General features: G+C 38.5%; 1 protein-coding gene across 2 annotated transcripts in view; it reads left to right on the top strand.

Annotated features, from left to right (window-relative positions):
* Window positions 1-17,823, top strand: part of Polr1B (RNA polymerase I subunit Rpl135) — a 332,313-nt gene that overhangs the window by 143,247 nt on the left and 171,243 nt on the right. For both annotated transcript variants that reach the window (XM_090381414.1, XM_090381406.1), the window contains one exon: window positions 9,074-9,316. In XM_090381414.1, the coding sequence (XP_090237540.1) occupies window positions 9,074-9,316 (243 nt within the window). The remainder of the gene's footprint in view (window positions 1-9,073; window positions 9,317-17,823) is intronic.

The following is a 17,823-nucleotide window of genomic DNA, read 5'->3' as shown; positions in this document are numbered from 1 at the left end:
AGTTTCATGTTTATATACAGGGTGTCTGAAAAATACACGGCATAACTTCAGGAATCAGTTCCTTATATGTAGACAATAAAAATATTTTATATCAACATAGTTCCGGAAATGCTTGGTTCCCGAGTTATTAACCGGAATGTCTTATCTCCCACAGGTGATATTCCTTCATCACAAGGTATTGACAGAATCTGGTGGTTTTCCATTCCAACCATGTACTGAAATCAGGAGCAAGCGGATATGCACTTTATGTACGGTTTGGCAGACACAATGCTCTGGAGGCTCTTTCTTTGTACCACGAAAGGTTCCCAGAACAAAGCTCCAGACAGCAAAACTTTTGAAGGTATCCATCGTCGCATTTGTGAACATGGGACCTTTACACCTCGTGCTGCTGACAGAGGATGACCAAGATCTACACTCCTGAAGTAGAGGAGGAGATTTTGGATGTTGTGCATGCCACTCCTAGAATCAGCATACGCAGAATAGCAATGCAACTGGCTGTTCAACGTTTGACTATTTGGAGAGTGTTGCGAGAACACCAACTGTATCCTTACCATCTGCAACGGGTACAGGCCTTGTCACCAGCAGATTATCTTGCGCGAGTAATGTTCTGCCAGCAGTTCTTGCAGCAGTGTGGCACAACTCCTCACTTTCCTGCCTAGTGATATTCATAGATGAAGCACAGTTCACACGAGACAGAATCCAAAACTTTCACAATCAGCATGTGTGGGTTGAGGAAAACCCCACATGCAATTCTTCCTTCACATCACCAACAGCCGTTCAGCCTCAACATCTGGGCGGGGGTTTTGGTGATAAGTTATTTGGGCCCATGTACTTCGAAACAAACTCACAGGGCAGGCGTACAGAAACTTTCTAGAAAACATGCCTGATTTCTTGGATGACATGCCACTGATCATTCGTCAACAAGCAGTTGACGAATGATCAGTTATGCCGTGTATTTTTGAGACACCCTGTACACAAAAATACAACACTACTACATTGACACATATTTCCATGTATGTGTTGTGTGTGTGTGTGTGTGTGTGTGTATATATGTATATGTTGCTCAACCATTAATATCCACATATCTGCAAATCTGCAACTAATATTGATTTGCAGGAAAACTAATAATGTATGCTGAAATCTTTAGCTGCTATAATAGCTGCTAGTCTCCATGAAACACTCCACAATTTTTTTGTAAATGTTCTCTAGTGTTTTCCACCATTTGGCCTTCAAAGTGGTGGCCAGTTCAGGTCTGTTTTTTGGGCAGTCTCTCTTCACATGCACCTGATGATTCAATTCATTCCAGGGGTTCTCTGTGGGATTGAGGTCAGGGCACTGGGCTGGCCATTCCGTCACAACACAAGCAGTATGATATGCTGATACAGGTATGGGCCTTTCCTGACATGCTGCCACAATGTCGGTAATGCGCTATTGTTCAGGACATCTAGATCTTCAGCATTCAGGTTTTGTCCAAAACCTGAATGCTGAAGATCTGTGATCCCAGGCCAAACCATGAAAAACAGTCCCAGACCATCATGTTGCCTCTGCCAAACTTCATTTTCGGGACAATACAGTCTGGCAGGTAGCTTTCTCCAAGCATCCACCACACCCAGGCACAACCATTAGACATAACTATATACCTTAACTCATCAGTCCAAAGAACAGCTTTTTATTGGTCTATGTTCCATGAACAGCGGGCCTTACACCAGCTGGATGGCATCTTGCATTAGTCTGAGCGATTAGTTGCTTTTGAGTGGCTGCATGATCGTGGTAACTCATGTTATGTAGCATTTTGTGCACTCTACTAATGCTGACATGTGTTCCAATCATTTCATGTTTGTGTGCGTGTGCTGTGACAACATCGATCTGCATTCTGAGCAGACAATTCCTTTCAAGGCTCTTTTGTCATGTGCTGTTAGTTTTGGAGGTTTTCCAGGTTGTTTTTTGATGATTTCAGCACCAGTCTGCTTTCAGTTGCAGATTGCATTACTAATTGTTGACCTAGTGATCATCAATGCAAAACGTTGCATGCAGACTGATTGCTTATACACTGAGTGATCACTGAATTATGACCACCCCTATGAAAACTGAATGCGGCCCACTGACCAGGATTTATCGGACTTTGATAAAGAACAGATTGTGGGTGCCCAACAAGTTGGTGCCTCGATTTCCCAAACGGCTAAACTGGTGGGGTGTTCGAGAGCCGCCATTGTTAAAGTGTACCATGACTGGCATCAAAATGGTCAAACAATGACCTGACGGCAAAACTGCAAAGGTCAGTGAAAGGCTGATGTTACAGGTGAGTGCCGGGTCCAACGACTTGTACAGGCGAACAGGCGCAGCACTGTTGAAGAGTTGACTACCCAATACAACATGAGCCAACCCGGAACAATATCTGGCATGACCATGCATTGCAAGCTCCCGCGTATGGGCTATACCAGCAGATGATGGCATCCTCTCCTTGGTTAGGAGAGGACCCTTACGGCATCCTCTCCTAACCAAGGTTCATCGGCGTAAAAGACTTCCCTCACGCAAAGAGCATGCAAGTTGGACGTTAGAAGACTGGAAAGTGTGCTGCTCGAATGAGTCACGTTATTTACTCCACACCGTGGATAGTTGTGTACGGATTTGGCATCAACAGCATGAAGCTCTTGATCCATGATGCATGATATCAAAAGTGCAGGCTGGTGGAGATGGTTGTATGATGTGGGGCATGTTTCACTGGCAGGAACTTGGACCCCTGGTGCATGTGGAACAACGTATCACTGATCTCCACTATCATCAACTGCTTACTGACTGTGCACATCCCTCTATGTTACACTTTTCCCCTGAATTGCGATGGTGTCTTTCAAGATGACAATGCGCCGAGCCATCAGGCACTTGTTGTGCAGGAATGGTTTGAGGAACACAGTTCTGACTTCCAGCATATTGATTGGCCTCCAAACTCCCACGATATCAATCCCATAGAGCACTTGTTTGACACTTTGGAAAGGCATATCAGTATTCTGGATACACCAATCACCTCCATACCTGCATTGCTGACTGCATTACACACAACTTGGTTGGCCATACCTCCCGAACGCTTCCGACATCTTGTTGAATCAATGCCATATCAGATAGCTGCTGTACTGAGGACAAAAGGAGGACCTATGAAGTATTAGGTAGGTGGCCATAATTCAGTGATCACTCAATGTATGATGCCCTATTATCATTCCAATATTGGAAATCTGTTAACTAAGTTAATCGCAGCATTTTGCACTCACAATTGTATTACTGTCTCGTCAAAGGCTTATGAGTATATTTATAATTATGTGTGAAGTGGTGCTTAGGTAAGACATGAAAAACTGTTAACAGAAGGGGTCCCTGGATATTAATGGTAGGGCAGTGTATATGTATATTGTGTGTTATAATACGTTTACCTGTTTTATAGGATAGTTCAAACATATAGAATCTAACTTAAAGGGATAGCATAGGAAAAGCATCATAAAAGCTGAAATGAAACTGGAACAAATGCTAGTAAATTGACTGTAGTGCAGTAAACTAACTACAGGTAATATTTGTCATTTTTCAGTGTTGTGTGCATAAAGGGCGTTGCTTTTTTTTGCTGAGATGATAACCACAACTGCAAGGAAATTGTTTCCTGAAATTTGGAGTAGGGGTGTATGTTTATGTCTATTAACTAATTATTAAAATATAATTATCCAGTGGGGGGGCATACTTCACACAAAGCTGTAAAGAAACGTGTTTGAAAGGACAGCGATGCTTTATCTCTAGTAAATTTAATGCAATTACTCTGTAAATGTGTGGCGCTTCTAAAAACTACTTAAGTAAGAAGCATAACACTCTTACTTACAGCACTCTCACTTTTAATGCTTGTGGTTAATCCTGTGAAGTGCCATGGATTTTTTGTCTGTAGTGCTCATACTTAAAATGTTTTCCTGTTTATATTACTCGTTTTAAGGTCAAAGAAGGAATAAATCTGGATATAACCCTACTTCCTCTTGATTTTTGCCTTTGGGGAAGGAATGATAGAGACTATATTCTAACATTTGTTAATTGTGCAGTTTATTTCATAATAATAGTTTCCAATGCAGTAAACTTTTGTTTGTTTATTTGTTAAGTTGTGTATTTCACTTATCATATGTAGCTTTGAAGGTAGAAATACCATTCTTTGAAAATCAGTATCTAGGTTTATTGTTGCATTTGCACTCTTCTCAGCTTTTTTTTTTTTTTTTTTTTTAATTTGACATTGTTCACTTACTCTCTTTGCTGGTAGTTATTACTACCAGCATTGCCATTTATGTTTGCATGTACATTCAACATGACATCAGTAAATTTCACTAATGATAGCATTATTATTATTACATTAAGTAGCTACTTTATTAGGTATGTCTATCTAATAGAAATTAGACCCCTTCCTTTAACCATCTGAAATACCTGAATTAGCCATGGCCTGGACTCAGCAAGTATCAAAAGCATTCCACAGGAATGCTGATTCAAGAAACTTAATTCAAGTTTTTCTGTAAATCGGATGCTTACAGATGTTTACTTGAAAGAGTTCATTCCACTTCATTGCACAGCTGCTGGATTGAGATCTGTGACTGGGGAGGCCAATGCAATAGGCTGAACTCACTCTTGTATTACTGGAACTAGTTCTATACAATTCTTGTCTTGTGACATGTCAAATTATCCTCTTGTAACACCTGTTCTGAGATGATACATTGCAACCATGAAGGACTACTCCTTGTCAGAAACACTTTCCAGATAACCTGTGGCATCGAAATGTTACTTTATTGGTATAAGAGGTCCATGATGTACCATGAAAACAGTTCTCTTATTATTACATCACAACAGACCAGTCTGCATCAATACCTGGCATGGACTTGTGCTATTTTCACTGTATTCTGTCTTTCTATTAGCATGAAACAGCAGGAACCAGGATTCATAAAACAAGGCATTGTGTTTTCCTCCAGTTTCTACTGTCATTTTTGGTATTCCTTACCCCACTATAAATTATACTATTTTTTTTTGTTTTTTGTTTTTTTTTTGCTGACAACAATAGAATCCAGTTTGGTCATCAGCTGCAATACTCCATCCATGACAGGTATGACAATTTGTGCATCTTGGATGTGCTCCTTTCGTTACCAGTGTTTTACTGGGTTATTATTTGACTGACTAGCCTTTCTGCTATTCTGTACATCTTGTTAGCCTGTATTGGCCTTTCACGTCAATGTGTTGTTTACATCACAGGTTTACTGTTGGCTGGATGTTATTTGGTTATTGGACCAATTTTGATAAATCTGAGACATGGTCATGCATAGAAATCCAAGCAGGGTTGGTTTTCATGCTACTCACCCTGGAGCATCTGTTTCTGACTACCATGCCACACTCAGTCACTTAAATCTGTTGCCTTGCCTATTCCTAAACTGATTAGCACATACACACACCATCCTGAATATCTTTTCACCTGCTTTATATCATAGGCACCTCCGTAGCCAGGTGGGAAGGATCAGCAGTGCGTAGCACACGCTTCTTGATTAGACCGGGGTTCGAGCCCGTCACCACCAAATACGGAGGATGCGGAAAGGTCAGGGAATGACGACCGCATATCCCGGAGCAATATGGCCTTAGTTGCTAATGCTCCTAAAAACCAAATAACAACAACAACAACAGCTTTATATCACTTGGTACAAACATATAATGCTGTTACTGAAGGAAAGCCTCATTTTATGAAAGTGTAGGTGTACCTATTAAATGGCCACTTGATGTATGTTAATACTATATTTATCATGTTTTATAATACTGAAATAGATGTTTAGTTTAATTTAACAAAATCTTTTTAATAGATGCAAAAATGTCAAAATTTAGAAATTTGCAAGCCGAGTACATTGTGTGAAAGTTTTAAACTTGCACAGAAGTTATTGCCTTCATAAAACTGAAAAAGAAAAAAACTAAAAAATAGTCCATGTGAGGGGATGGGGTCCCACTTATAGCACGTTTTAGGGCTGGCCCCTCAGATAGCACTATAGGAGGTGTCTGGTATTTAGGAAGGTAAACAGAGCAACTACCAATAATTTAAAACAGCTTTTTAGCACACAATAGCTATTTGCTGAGGATTCTGTTTCCCTGCACCACTACAGCTAGTTTAAGTGCCTTAAAATTGTTTTACAAATGTTTTGAAATAGCAGGAATAGATCAGTTTATCTATTTCTGTTTATCTTTATTTGTGCATTATCACCAAGAAATAACAATGAATTATTGCTTCATAAATCTTATGAAGCAATAATTCATTACTTCATAAGCTTTATGATAACACTGGTCAACACGTAATATGTTACGAAAATGAAAATGCCCAATCTTGACTAATTATTCTGCTGAACACGAAAATCACATTAAAATTTGTTGATTGGCTCTTGTTTTTGAATTACAGTTGGTTTCATATTAGCTAGTTACTCTACATTATCAACTATCGCTCTTGGCAAAGTGCATTGCAACACCGCAGTTTCAGTACTACATGCTCTTATCACATGATCGGCAACATGACCTTATCACATGACCATGTTGCCTGCATCACATTATAAGTTGTCACCTCAAATGCTTCTTCAACTCTGTTGCAGTAATCCTCAAATATGGCTAGGTAATGGGTGATTTGTTCTGAGTGAGATTCCTACATTTTGTGTCATGTAAGATTAATATGTCCTGTAATTGTGTGAATAATCCAGATGACTTCTATTACATATGTGGAGAATGTTAGCTTCAAGAAAGTGTCCCTTAACTCAAGACATAAAAAAAGCCTACTTCTTGTACTTTGTGTGAAGTAGGCGACCAGGAAAAGAACTGGGCTCCACACACATATGCTGCACTACCTGTTCATCAAAACTCAATGCATGGGTGAATCGAAAGGGACGTTTTATGCCTTTTGCAGTGCCCATGATATGGAGGGAGCCAACAAATCACATCACAGACTGTTACTTCTCTTTGGTGCCTCCTATTAGAAAAGGGATGACAATGAAGTAAAAGCTGACAGTGATGTACCCAAATATACCATCTGCAATTTGTCCTGTGCATCACGGTAAAGTATTATCAATTCCTGAACCACTCGATCATTTTTCTATACACTCTGATGAAGATACTGATGAACATCAACTTGATATACATGAAGGAGTACAGCAGCCATTTACGTCAAGGGATCCACCATTTTGTCCAAACCTTTATCCTTTCGAACCACAAAAGATCACAGTAAGTGAGCTTAATGACCTTATTAAGGATCTCAAACTGCTGAAGAATAAGGCAGAGCTTTTGGCATCGAGGCTACAACAGTGGAATCTTTATGTGAAAGTGACAATATTTTTTACTCGAAATAAAGACTATGATAAATTCTATCAAACAAAGGTGAACTCACTGTTTTTGATGGTCTAATGGCAGCAATGAACATGAGGCATGTTCCCGAAGAATGGCAACTATTTATAGACAAATCTAAGATTAGCCTTAAGGCTGTGTTATTGCACAATGGAAATATGCTGCCTTTAATACCTCTTGTGGTGCCTCCATAGCCAGGTGGGCAGGAGCAGCAGTGTGTAGCACACGCTTCTTGATTAGACCGGGGTTCGAGCCCGTGACCACCAAATACGGTGGATGCGGAAAGGTCAGGGAATGATCACCGCATATCCCCGGAGCAATATGGCCTTAGTTGCTAATACTCCTAAAAACCAAATAACAAACAAACAATACCTCTTGTGTATGCCATCCACAAAAAAAAACATACACAAACATATAGAACATTCCCTTAGGCGTATGCTTTCAGAAGTATGAGTGACAGATATGTGGTGATTTAAAGGTAATCACCATTTTATTAGGACTACAAAAGGATTACATTAAGTATTGTTGCTTTCTCTGCGAGTGGGATAGTTGTGCCAAGGATATGCACTAAAAGAAGAGGAGTTGACCTCAGTGAAAATCATTAACACCTGAAATGAAGAATGTAGCATTTGAACTTGTAGTAGATCCAAATAAAGTTTTGCTTCCACCGCTCCACATCAAACTGGGGCTCATGAAACATTTCATGAAAGCTTTGGAAGGGAACTGTCCTGCATTCACCTACTTGCAAGAGAAGTTCCCAAGGCTTAGTACAGGGTTCGAACCCATCACCACCAAACTACGGAGGATGCGGAAAGGTCAGGGAATGACCACCGCATAATCCCGGAGCAATATGGCCTTAGTTGCTAATGCTCCTAAAAACCAAGTAACTAACTAACTAACTAGCTTAGTACAGAGAAGATTAAAGCAGGTTGTTTTCATTGGTCCACAAATAATGCAAATTTTCAAAGGCAAACAGTTCAGATGTGCTCTTAGCAATCTGAACTGTTTGCCACTTGAAAAGCCTTTCGAAATGTTTCGACTGGTCTTTAGGAAATGTTAAAGCTGGCAACTACAGGCAGCTTGCAGAAGACTTCTTATTACTTCCTATGAAAAACTGGGGTGCAACATGTCATTGAAGATGCATTTCTTGCACTCACGCCTGGATTTTTTCCCACCATACTGTGGTGCAGTCAGCAACAAGTATGGTGATCGCTTTCAGCAAGACATTGCAGCAATGGAACAAAGATACAAAAGCAAATGGATTGCCACTGTGTTAGCTGATTATTGTTTGATGGTGAAAAGGAATGCTCCCAATGCTGAATACAAGTGGAAGGCAAAAAAGGTTGTTTGATATTTGTAGCTACATCTTACTACCATATAAATAAAAAATACTTTGTTTAAGTGTAAAAAAACTACTTTTTTTGTACTGTTTTAAGCACTATTTCTGTCTTTAGCCCCCCCCAAAATCTATAAAGTAAACTTACTTTCATGCCTGTAACAAGATATAACTCAAAATTTGTTGTTCAGTGTTAAAAAAAAAAAACACAAGACATTCCTAAATTTCAGTGTAAATTGATCAGCAGTAAACGAGCATTAAAGCATGAGTTGAAGTCTTTTATGCATTCTTCCATTGGTTTTTGTACATAATTTTTAAAGAACACGTAATAATGGTATATTGTTTGTTTTTTTTTTAATGAATTTACTTTGTTTTTAGCCATTATGAACCACAGTGCATCCCAGGTGACAGATATTTCTCGACCAATGGAGTACCTACTAGCTTCTGGAAACATAAAAGCCCAAACAAAATTGGGGCTAATGCAGTCTAGTGGATTGACTGTAGTGGCAGAAAAGTTGAACTACTGGCGATATTTGTCTCATTTTCGATGTGTGCATAGAGGATCATTCTTTGCCGAAATGAGAACCACAGCTGCAAGAAAACTATTTCCTGAAGTTTGGGGTAGGTGTGTTTGTATATGTATTAACTAATTTAATTAATAAGAGTTAAGTTAAAACATTAATAAAATTGAATAAATAGCTAATTTGACCAACTAGTGCCATTGACATATGATGAATGTTGCGTAGGCCTATTAGTGTAGGTGAAGTTATTAATCAGTAACCAAAACTAAATTGAAAAATGCATTGGTAGAGAAAGAAAAAAGGAGAATATGTTTTAGCATGGAAAACAAGAGAACAAGACTGTTGTTCCATGGAAAATGAGATGACAGGATAAAAGAATTTTTCATTATCACAGGCTGTAGCACAATTGCTTTTGCATCATTGGATTGGATATACTTTTACAGGCTTAGCTGTAAAAACATATCCTGTGTCTTTTTTTGAAGTTTTTAATGTAAAGCAAGTCTGTTAATTTGAACATTTTTCTGATTCTAAATATTACGTTTAAAAAAATGGTATACTGGTAATGATACTTGCTATACAGCAAGTAGTGTACAAGTTATACACAAGATCACTGTAGTAATTGCTGTAAAGAAGTACTGCAGTGGATGATGGATGGCTGGACTGTCTGCTTGAGTCTGCATGTTTTACTTTTGATCATAGACTTTACAGTACTTGTTTTAAAGTCAAAATTCTACTCTATTCTTAGAATAGTATGTAAGTAATCTTTTAAAATTTTTTTTTTAACCTGCTGTAGCTCTGAAGGGCATTCGAAAAGTTTGGGGTCTGAGTTGGGATTTGAGAAGTCTGGGAATGTGTTACTTCTCAACGTAGTCCCCTGTGGAGCAATGCACTTTCTCAACCAATGATGCAATTCATGAAAAAAGTTTCTCTTTTGAGCCTCCAGGATTGCATTTACTGCAGTAGTGACATTACTGTTGGTGGGAAAATGGATGCCAGCCAGGTATTTTTTCAAATTAGGAAATAGATGAAACTCCAATGGTGCCAGATATAGTGAATATAGAGGTATTCCAAGATTTCAAAGCTGCACACATTATCATTATCCTGTTGGATAATGATAGCCGTGGCAGTGACAGACGTGTGAGCAGGTGCATTGTCCTGGTGGAACAAGACTCCTTTTTTTGAGTTTTCTTCGGTATTTGTCTTGGATGTTTTCATCCAAATGCCTCACAAGTTCAGTATAATATGCTCCGGTGACTGTCTGGCCTTTGTAAATGTAATCCAATAGCAACATTTCATTAGCTTCCCAAGAAACCAATGCCAGCAGAAGGAATTAACTTGGCTTTCTTTTGTGAAAAATGCATGGGAAGAACAGTTATGTTTCTACTCTTTGGACTGTTCCTTTGTTTCTAGCTGTAAGTGATGGATGCACATCTCATTCATGATCGCAATTACGTTACAAAGAAATTTGCTGGGTCTGTTTGAAAACGATGAAAATGTTCACTTGACTTTAACACTCTTATGTGTTTTTGATCTGCTGTCAATAACTTGGCACCTGACACCTTTGTCATAATAAGAACACCTGTTATTATGTGGTACACACATTTTGATGAGATTCCTAAGTTGCTGGCAATGTTCTGAACTGTCACTGGTCAATCACTCATCACCAGATCAAGCACACTCAACTTCTGGGGTGATGGACGATCACGTCTTCCAGAGCATGAATCATCTTCCATGCTCTCCCTCCATTTAAATTCTGCTGCCCACTTCTTAACTATGGGATAGGAAGGGGCATCCTCCCCCAATGTTGTAACCATATCCCCATGAATTGCTTTTGGCATTAATCTCTCCCCCCCCCCCCCAATATTGGATAACTGCATTAACTGATTTTGTGCCTCTTTCCTTGTTTATATAACTTTGTTGACTTCAGGACTTATAATTTAAAAAAAAAAAAAAAACCTTATTGAAACTGCATGAAACTTGGTGGGTTACTATTTGAAATGTTATACATTAAGTACAGAAATGTTCAACACTGCACCACTAGCTTTTCATATTGAGGCCACAAACTATACAAACCGCCTTCTCCTACTATTGCATTTGACAAACAACACTTTTTAAATTTTTCTCTTTTTTTTTTTTTTTTTTTTAAATTTATTTTTTTATTTGGGAATAAAACAAATCCTTTGTTTCCATATCGGGTGCCAAATACAGGGTTGTGTATTCTCTAAATTGATTACACATTATCTTATTTTTACATTTCAGTTTACTATGAATTATGAGAAATTTATATTTTGATGTTTAACAGATGCCATGTGAGTGATCATGTTTTGTTTGTATACTGCCTTTCACTCCTTGCATGGCTTCTGTGAAATGCCAGCAAGACTTCTCACTTTTTCATAGAGTTTTGGTTTCACCAAATTCACTACAAGATTTTGCCATATAGTAGTCAGGGAACTTTTTTTCTATAAGAAGCAAAGGCAGATTATGAGAAATCTTTGGCAAAGGATACAAAGAGGAACAGTAAAGACTTCTTTACTTATGTAAACTCTAGAAGGAAAGGGATGAATCAGATTGGTCCACTTGATATCGATGGTTCAATTGTTGATGATTCTGCTGAGGTAGCTGACATACCGAATAAGTATTTTGCATCTACATTCACACATGAGGAATTCTGTAGGAAAGTGGAGGTCAGAGGCTTATCAAGATGTAACAGGGAGCTAAATGATTTTGTAATAGCTGAGAGCAAAGTGGAGGAGAAATTGTTGAAGTTGAACATAAGAAAGGCACCTGGGATGGATGGGACTATCCAGTTATATTAAAGGAGGTAGCAAATGAAGTAAGCAAACCCTTAGCCATAATTATGAGAGCTTCCTTAGACTCAGGGGGAGGTCCCCATGGACTGGAGATGTGCAAATGTGTCACGAGTAATTACAGCCCTATTAGTTTAACTTCTGTTCCGGGAGGTGCACTGTAGCCAGTGTAGCTTATGCCCCATTAAACACCCATAACACACACATTTTGTTCCGGGGAAAATAATGGAGACATTGGTTAAAGAACCACTGCAGGATCAATTAGACAATACTGCAGTGTTGGGTCCTTTGTTGTTTTTTGTATTTATCAGTGATATTGACAAAGGTATATCAGGGTTAATGACCAAGTTTCCAGATGATACAAAGGTTGGCAGGGTTGTTAATGAGAGTAATGGCAGTACACTACTGCAACAGGATCTAGAAAAGTTGAGCAGATGGGCTGAGAGGTGGCAACTGAAGTTTAATATTGACAAATGTAAAGTATTGCGTATGGGCAGCAGTAATCCCAAAGTTACGTACCAACAGTGTGATGCTGCACTCAGGGCAGTGGAGAATGAAAAAGACTTTGGGGTGTAATTGTGCAGTCAGATATGAAATTTTCTGAGCAGTGCAGACAGACTGCAAGAGTAGCTCATGGTTGGTGTCTTGTCAATGATATATAGGAATTTTGCTAGCAGAAACAAGGTGATCATACCTTTGAGTAAGGCAATGGTCAGGCCAGACCTTGAGTACTGCATACAGGTCTGGAGGCCTCATTTTAAGAAGGATGTAGAGCTGCTAGAATGAGTGCAGAGAATGGCAATAAAATTAGTGAATGAAATAAAGGGTACCAAGAAAGACCAAAGTTCTGCAAATTGCAGTATCTGGAGACAAGGCAACTTTGAGGTGATCTGTTTAAGGTGTATATTGAGCGAGCTTAATGCTGATGGGATTCTTCCTCTTGCTTAGATTACTCACCTGATGGACAAGAAATTCAAATTGAGGAAAGACAGTTGTAGAAGAGATGTGCGAAAATTTGGCCTTAGCCAGCAGGTGGTTGATTGTTGGAACAAACTTCCATCTGTTGTAGTGGATGTCGACAACTTAAATAAGTTCAAGGCAGTACTAGACAAACATTTGGAGTGAATTGATGGTTGAAATGGGAAGTTCTTTTTTTTTTTTTTTTTCGCTGATGCTTTATAACCTTGCTTTCTTGCATCATATGCCTCTACTAATGCTAGTGCTCATTTTTTCATATCATTCAGTTGGAATTCTAAGGCTAAAAATATATTTTCTGTTATGATGTACACTGAATTATGACCACCCCTATGAAAACTGAATGCAACTCGTTGACCACGTGAGGCACGAGAGTGCGAAGTTAGTCAACCTACATAACATAGTAAGGTGTCAGTGGTTCAGTAGGAAGTAAAATTCCGAGCACGATAGGTAAAAGGAAGGATTTATCAGACTTTGATAAAGGACAGATTGTGGGTGCTCAGCGAGCTGGTGCCACGATTTCCTGAACGGTTGAACTGGTGGGGTGTTCGAGAGCTGCCATTGTTAAAATGTACCAGGACCTGTCAAAACGGTCAAACAATGACCCGACGGCAAAACTTCAAAGGTTGGCGAAAGGTTGATGTTAGAGGTGAGCGCCGGGTCCGACGACTCATACAGGTGAACAGGCACAACACTGTTGAAGAGTTGACTACTCAATACAACATGGGCCAACCCTGAACAATATCTGGAATGACCATTCATTGCATGCTCGCACATATGGGCTATACCAGCAGACGACCCTACTGCATCCTCTCCTAACCAAGGTTCATCTGTGTAAAAGACTCGCCTGGTGCAAGGAACATTCAAGTTGGATATTAGAAGACTGGAAGGTGTGCTGGTCGGATGAGTCATGTTATTTACTGCACACTGTGAATGGTCGTGTATGGATTTGGCATTAACATGAGGCTCTTGATCCATCATGCATGATATCAAAAGTGCAGGCTGGTGGAGGCGGTTGTATGGTGTGGGGTATGTTTCGCTGGCAGAACTTGAACCCTTAGTGCATGTGGAACAACGTATCACTGATCTCCACTATCATCAACTGCTTGCTGACTGTGTACACCCCACTATGTTACACTTTTCCTCCGAATGGCGATGGTATCTTCCAAGATGACAATGCGCCGAGCCATCAGGCACTTGTTGTAGGAATGGTTTGAGGAACACAGTTCTGACTTCCAGCATATCGATTGGCCTTTGAACTCCCACAATATCAATCCCATAGAGCACTTGTTTGATGCTATGGAAAGGCATATCAGTATTCTGGATACACCAATCACCTCCATACATACCTGCATTGCTGACTGAATTACACACAGCTTGGTTGGCCATACCTCCCGAATGCTTCCGACATCTTGTTGAATCAATGCCACATCGGATAGCTGCTGTACTAAGGGCAAAAGGAGGACATACAAAGTATTAGGTAGGTGGTCATAATTCAGTGATCGCTCAGTGTATTTATTTCTATTTGGCATTTTTCCCCCAAACACAAAAGGTTAGAATCTATAGTATTTAGTAACGTGCATGGGTTGAAGGTTGAGAAGATAGAAGATGCTTGTTGACTTGAATAGTCTTGAATTTCTGTAAATTGTAATTGTCAGGAAATACATGTGTAGGAAGGTTGTTCCAGAAAACAGAAGTTGAAGGGATAAATGAAGAAGAAGAAAAGTTGGTTCTATGAGTTTGGAGGTGGATAGTAAATGGATGTTGACTGTTTTAGCACTTGTTTGGACTGATTTAGAAGAGAGAGGGAAGAAGGAATTACAGGAGCCATTTCAGAAGAACAGTGCTCATGGAAGTATCTATAAAAAAGCGTGCAGCGGAAACAATATCTCTGCGTGAGAGAGAGAGAGAGAGAGAGAGAGAGAGAGAGAGAGAGACTCTTTGTAAGAGATGGGTCATTAATTATCCTGAGTGCCCTGTTTTGAATGGACTCTAGAAGCCTGAGAGAGGTTTTGGGTGCTCACTCCAGATGTGGGAACAATATTTCATTGTAGGGCAGATTGGAGTTTTGTATAGAATGAGTAGTTGTTTTAATGCCAAAAGTGAAAGGGAAAACAGTTTTTTAGATCTAGAGGAAGCAATATTGGTGATGTGCTTATGCCAAGAGAGATTAGAAGTCAGAGTAATCCCTAACACAGATATGTGATAGGAGCTGTAAACTCATTTGTTCAAGATATAAGATAGGACTGAGTTTTAGAAGGATTGAGCCTAATCAAGTTGTCTTTGCCTATTGGAGAATTACCTGGAGATCACCATTAAAGAATTGGTGATGAACGTTTGAAAAATTAAAGCTGTCTGCACAGAGCAAGATTTTTCAAACTGGAAGGTCGAATGAAGTGTGCTATCAGAAAATTATGGATAGGATTTTCAGTCAGCAGAAGAAGAGCATTAATATACGTGGAAAAGAGTAAGGGGAAAAACAGAACCTTGTGGAAACTAGCATTAGTGGAGAAGTTAGAAGACATAGAGCCATCTACCATCACTTGTAGAGAGTGGTCAGAGAGAAAGAAAACTGCGTACCCAATTGCAAAAAAACAGTTGGCAATCTGTAAGATGGGAGTTGTTAAAGAGACCTTTATGCCAAACACAATCAAAAGCCCTAGAAATGTCAAGAGCCTTGAGTTTCACCAAAGTTTTACATTGAATTTGACCATAGATGGGTAATGTAAGCTAAGATATCATCAGTAGATGAACACTGATCGAATCCATACTGCCAATCATTGATGGAAGGTATCAAGATGTTAATGAATTTCTCCATTACTTTGGAAAGAGTAGAGGGAAGTGCAATAAGTTCATAATTGGATAGGAGGGACTTGTCATCCCTTTGAGGGACTGGCTGGATATGAACAAATTTTGAAGCAGAAGGAAAAACTTTCTTATTCAACCAGTAGAATAAGAAAGTATAAAAAGGCAGCAAAGAACAAAAGCAAATGCAGGACACGGGAGCACAGATTTTGAGAAAAAGTGGAGAAATACCATCAGGACCAGTATCTTTCTTAGAATCAAGATTGTTCAAAATTCTTTCAACATCTTTATAATAGAAGATCATTGGAAGTATTGAGTGGAGTGTACCTGAAATAGTAGGAGATGGTTTACCAAGATTGGCAATACAAGAATTAGAAGAAAAGTAAGATGCTAGTAAGTCACCTTTATCTTTAGCTAAGAGGCAATAGACCATCACTGGGGAAACATTGCAGCCACTAGCTTTGGAAAGAGACCAGATACTCAATTACCTTTTGGACACGAAGCAAGTTTTCTACTCTTGGACTGTTCAATATCTAGTTTGGATTGATTAATAACTGCTTTACAATTGTTGCAAGCTTTAGTGTGGGCAGAAAATGAACCTGGAGTTTTGGATCCAAGCCAGTTGTGACATGCAACATTCTTGTCTTTAACAGCCTTAGCACATTTATTTGAAATCCAAGGTATAAAGGATGAGATTTTCTGGTTAAGTTTGGAATAAAGGATTTCATCCCTACAAGAATAATTTCACTGACATGGTCTAAGCAAACATTGACATCAGAAGATTTAAAACTGTAATCCAACCAAGGAAAAGAAGAATAGAAATCTCATTTATCATCCCATTTTGCATTCTTGTAATGCCAAACAACATGAGGCTGAGAATAGTAAGAGGGAAAAGGCTCCATTGACACATTTTACTGCATCCAATATACAGGGGTTGCCACATGGTAATTCTCACTAGAAGGCCATACATTACACACACAATACCATTTCCTTTTTGACTACAGTATGGGCTGCACGTGGTTCATTAGCTTGGACATGGTAAATATGCATTATGCCTTAATTTCTAAAGTCACATCCTTTATCGTCTTCAGGTCAACGATGATCAATGAGCACTATGTAGTATTTTTAAAATTCTTTCTTATTATATTATTGTTTAGATAATTCAATTTATTTAAACAAACTTCTATTATATGTTATATTACATCAAATTATATTATTGGGTATTCAACCTCAAAATGGATTTCAACTTAGTGCATATTGATCATCACAGAAACAGAGAACCCCCCTTATCGCTGTTTTACTTTCAATTTGGGTGGTTGTCCCCAGACGAAGTCACCTAGATTGTGGGTAAGCAACGATAAGTTTTGTATTTTATCCTTTTGTATACTAACTTTTGTACATTATATTATCCTATGTATTTTCTATAGATCTTACTAGGTATATATCTTAATATGATTATCTTACTGTAACCTTCCCCATAATATTATAAAAATATGATATACAACACATTATGGACATAGTGCATCCATTGCCACCACAAGTGCATTAGCCCATCAACACAGTTTATTAATGTCTGTGTATTAATGATTACCTTCCATACTCATTAATATATATATATATATATATATATATATATATATATATACAGGAACTGTTACAGTAAATAAACATTTAACTGTATTTAGGAAGTTAGAAGAAAAACCAGATTTTTAATCATTAAAAGCTAACATGGGAGAATTATTTGAAAAGCATCTATCAGGCATTAGATTCTTTAGTTTTTTTGTTTTCTTTTTAATTTGGAAAAATGGGAAAGCAGATTGGAGAAATTTCAAAGACATCAGCGGTACCCAAAATTTTTTACCTGCCTCTTTAAAAAATGCATTTTTTCCTCATCCAAAGAATACACACATTTTAATTTTAATGGATAGATTTTAAGAAAAATCTGTTAATAATAGTTAAAGAATATTAATAATTAATAATTATTAAAGAATATAATGGTTATTCATGGTATTTTTTATAT

Source organism: Mastigoproctus giganteus, chromosome 1 (genome assembly GCF_048544385.1).
Source record: "Mastigoproctus giganteus isolate SK-2022 chromosome 1, ASM4854438v1, whole genome shotgun sequence".
Taxonomy (NCBI): Eukaryota; Metazoa; Arthropoda; class Arachnida; order Uropygi; family Thelyphonidae; genus Mastigoproctus; species Mastigoproctus giganteus.
The sequence above is the reverse complement of the archived record's forward strand: the minus strand, read 5'-3'. Positions and strand labels throughout refer to the sequence as shown.